General features: G+C 44.1%; 1 protein-coding gene across 1 annotated transcript in view; it reads right to left on the reverse strand. All coding sequences in view use genetic code 11, as the record gives it.

Moving 5' to 3' along the window:
- Positions 1 to 3,500, reverse strand: part of EGR_10639 (hypothetical protein) — a gene marked incomplete at both ends in the record, with an annotated part of 7,416 nt that overhangs the window by 627 nt on the left and 3,289 nt on the right. The window contains one exon of the mRNA XM_024499888.1: positions 2,213 to 2,298. Coding sequence (XP_024345699.1) covers positions 2,213 to 2,298 — 86 coding nt within the window. The remainder of the gene's footprint in view (positions 1 to 2,212; positions 2,299 to 3,500) is intronic.

The raw sequence follows: 3,500 nt of genomic DNA on the forward strand, positions 1-3,500 counted from the left end.
TTGCCCGCTGCAGACTTGATGATTTCTTGCTAATTCTCCTTCTTCTCCAGTTCCTTTTCCTTATTTATTTTATCTTCGATACCATCGATTCATCAGGCAATGATTGGAGACAACTTTTTTAACATTCTAACCTGGAAACTTACGGAAGTTGCGTATTTGTAATTGTCTTGACACTTTTCAGTTCCAAATAACAACATATGGCATTGCCACTGCATCACTAGTCAACATCCTTCTTCAATCTAGATAATTCGTGCCTAAATGCGTCTGGAAGACACAATAGAGTGTTAGCGATTATATCTTTTTGCCTTTCATGCATCTATGACATGATGCAAGTTTTCGCCTGTGTCGAATTTTCCTCAATCCATTCCAAATCGCGCCAATGTAACTGATGGGTTTGTTGATAATTACGCTTTTGATAAAAAGAAAATGGGGGCGTTTTGTCTTGGAAATAGCCAATTCAGTTGCTATTCTCGGATCGTGATGGTGTACAATTTAGAACGGCATTTACAAAAATTGGGCCTTGATGGCGATTTCCACGATCTCTGCACCTATTGAGTAACAAGGAGAAGAAGTGAGGCCTCTTTCCTTGGATACGACAGTTGCGAGGAGTTGGTAGTTGTCTACAATCGACGAAGTCCCCCACAATTGTGTTGCCCATTCCATCATTTGTGCTTAGGAATGGGATAGTGGTGTCACTGCTAGTAGCAGTGTACCGAGAACCGGAAGTTAGCTTATCCACCTAGCACCCTCTAGATCCCTGCCACGATGGTAGAGGCATGTGTTCAGACTGCCCTAATTGCTTGCAAATACACGCCAAGAGTGGATAGTCTTGTTCTTCATCTTGGTAGTTTCCTTGGAGTGTATCGGTTTGCTTCATTGTTCTTCGTGGTGTCAGATTTGCCTTTCATTTAACCGGTAAGGCGGTCACTTGCAGTTTTTGCGTCTTTGGAAGCGCGCAGCACTCTGAACGGAATGCATTGCAATGACTGCCGAGTGTCTTGTAGTTGATAGTGGCGTCTGGCAAGCAGAGCGACCATGGAGCGGAAATTCTTTCAGGAGGTACATCCAACTTTGGGGAGCTGTGGGTGATCGTGTGGCTTGTGGATGTTGCGTTAGCCATTGCTGTACACCTTGGCTGACGGGTATTAATAGTAATGTGAGATTTCCCTAGATTGACCTTAACATGGATGGAGGATGAGTAGACCTTTTTGTTATTTCTTAAAATCGTCTCGGGGCGCGGGTGCACGACGCTGCATGCCGAGGCGTACTTGGTAACTTTATGTGCTTGTGTGCTTCCTCGTAGGCGAGGTTGCGGGTATGGCAGTGGTATTGGACGTGATGACGGTATTGGTCTCTTTGGCAGAGCCTTTGGAGCACCACTGGTTGTGGGGTTCATGCCGGACAGTCCCACTCGACCGCTAGTGCTGTGGAAAAACTCGAGCTTAGAAATGTGAGTGATGACAATGGAGATTTGCTTTGTCGCGGCCATGGAGGTGAAAATACGGCTAAAGTCCCTCCTTCCAGTGTTACACTGCTTATAAATGTAGCCCCTAAGTTTTGCGGTATTTCGATCCACAGCACCTGCATTCACACGATTTCCTCTGTCCCTGCCACTCACACATCTATTGCTTGCCGTCTTCTCTTCACAGCACGACTGCACTGCCTTGTGTTGTCCAGACAATGGTCTTCAAATGTGGTCACATGGACCGATAATCCGCACGTGACCTTTATACCGTCTATAGGGACAACAGATTGGGTCAGGTGATTCAACATTCTCGTGTCTGATACGTTACCTCCCTTGTAAGCCCCTTCAGTGCCCTCGTATACTGTTTGGGTCAGACTGGAGATGTTCTCAAATACCTTATCCCTACAGCAAAAATACCTGTTTGGTGAAATTCTTACAACCTTCACATTCTAATTGGCACCAAGTAAATCTTTCTGTCGGCGTTCCGCAATCATTTGCAGAATGTTGTTCCTTGTTTCATATAACTATCGCAATTTTTCACACGCAGACCCGATATCACACTAGGATGTTGTCTTGTCTACCGAGCTAAACGAGTAGCTAATTTGCTGGGATGGATTGCCTTCGCTACAGTTTAGACACGAACAACTAATCCTCGGGTCCCTAATCATCTCCTGCACGTTGCAGTAATGCAGCGAACACATGCACGGAAGACAGTACCCTTCAACTCAGGCTAGACGCGTCGATCACCTGTTTGACCTCAAAAAAATTAACAGATCTTTTTCTAATCCACTCACATTTCGATGACACCATCTGCGATGACAAATTGGCATTTGCTAATATAAGAAATAATACAACATTAATAGGATGTCAATGGGTATATCGAGGGGTATAACAGGCAAGTTATAAAAAAACCGGTCCTTTCTGCACTTGACGATGCTCTTGTCGCGCATTTCTATAGTGCAGGTGCGTATGAACCTGTGCGACATTGGAAGCTCTTAACAGCGATTCTTGCTTAGCCATGTAGGATGTCATCAAAGCTGCAGAGACATCGCTATTTGCAAGTTCCATCTACTCGTCTCAACAAGCATTTATCTCCTGATGTAGTGTTTGATTGTGAACAGAGCCACGGATGGTTGCACCTCTTCTGGATATACGAGAATGTGTGCATCTGGTAGTTGGCACTGCTTCAATTTTGGCCATTTGATTTGACCACTTTGCTTACTATAGGTCTCAGCTTTTGTTTGTAGTCAAAAGTGGGCAAGCTGACTATTATGAAAAGGGGAATTCGGTGGCGCCGGCTATCAACGAATGTCCTATAAGCCACTGCATACAGTCTGCACACTCAGAACCGCGCCTTTGCTATGCAGTCACCTGTATTGGGTTAGTAGTAGTCGGTTTTCGCAGTGTCTTAGTCAAAAGTGAGAAATTATTTGGAAAGTAGTTGCGGATTATGTGCTGCTGCTGCTGTCGCTAGTAACATTGAGAACTATGATTGCTTTCACTATCTTAAAAGACGCTTTGGAAGAAAAAAATTTCCAATCGTTTTGATGCGCTTTGCAAAAGCCCGTTCGGGCGGCGGCATTGTTTTCGCAGTTTGCAGATATAAAAGACAGTAATTTTGCACTGATCAGTGAGAAACTGCTGATTGTATCGGTGTTCTGTGTTGACGTCTGTGACGCAAGCGACTTCCATAAATGCAGATTAGCAAGTTCTGTCCGTCTAGAGATGCATTCTTCAGGCTGACTTGTGCTGTCATGCGTCAAATAGTTAAATTGCATTGTCTGGGGGACTATAAGCACGGACAAAATAAAAAAATTTTAATGCGTTTTACATTTAATGAAGCAGAAATGATGCCAGCGCGCTGAGACACATACGCATATTCATGCATATATATACGCAAATATATTAAGTATGTTGTTTAAATGTTTCAGTGATGGGACGGGCAGACAAATCAAACTTCTATTACTGAGGAGCTGTCAGCATCCACAACTCGGAGAAATGTTTCTTGTTGATACCTCCCTAACCTTGCACTCAA

The sequence above is a fragment of the Echinococcus granulosus genome (assembly GCF_000524195.1).
Source record: "Echinococcus granulosus chromosome Unknown EG_S00245, whole genome shotgun sequence".
Lineage (NCBI taxonomy): Eukaryota > Metazoa > Platyhelminthes > Cestoda > Cyclophyllidea > Taeniidae > Echinococcus > Echinococcus granulosus.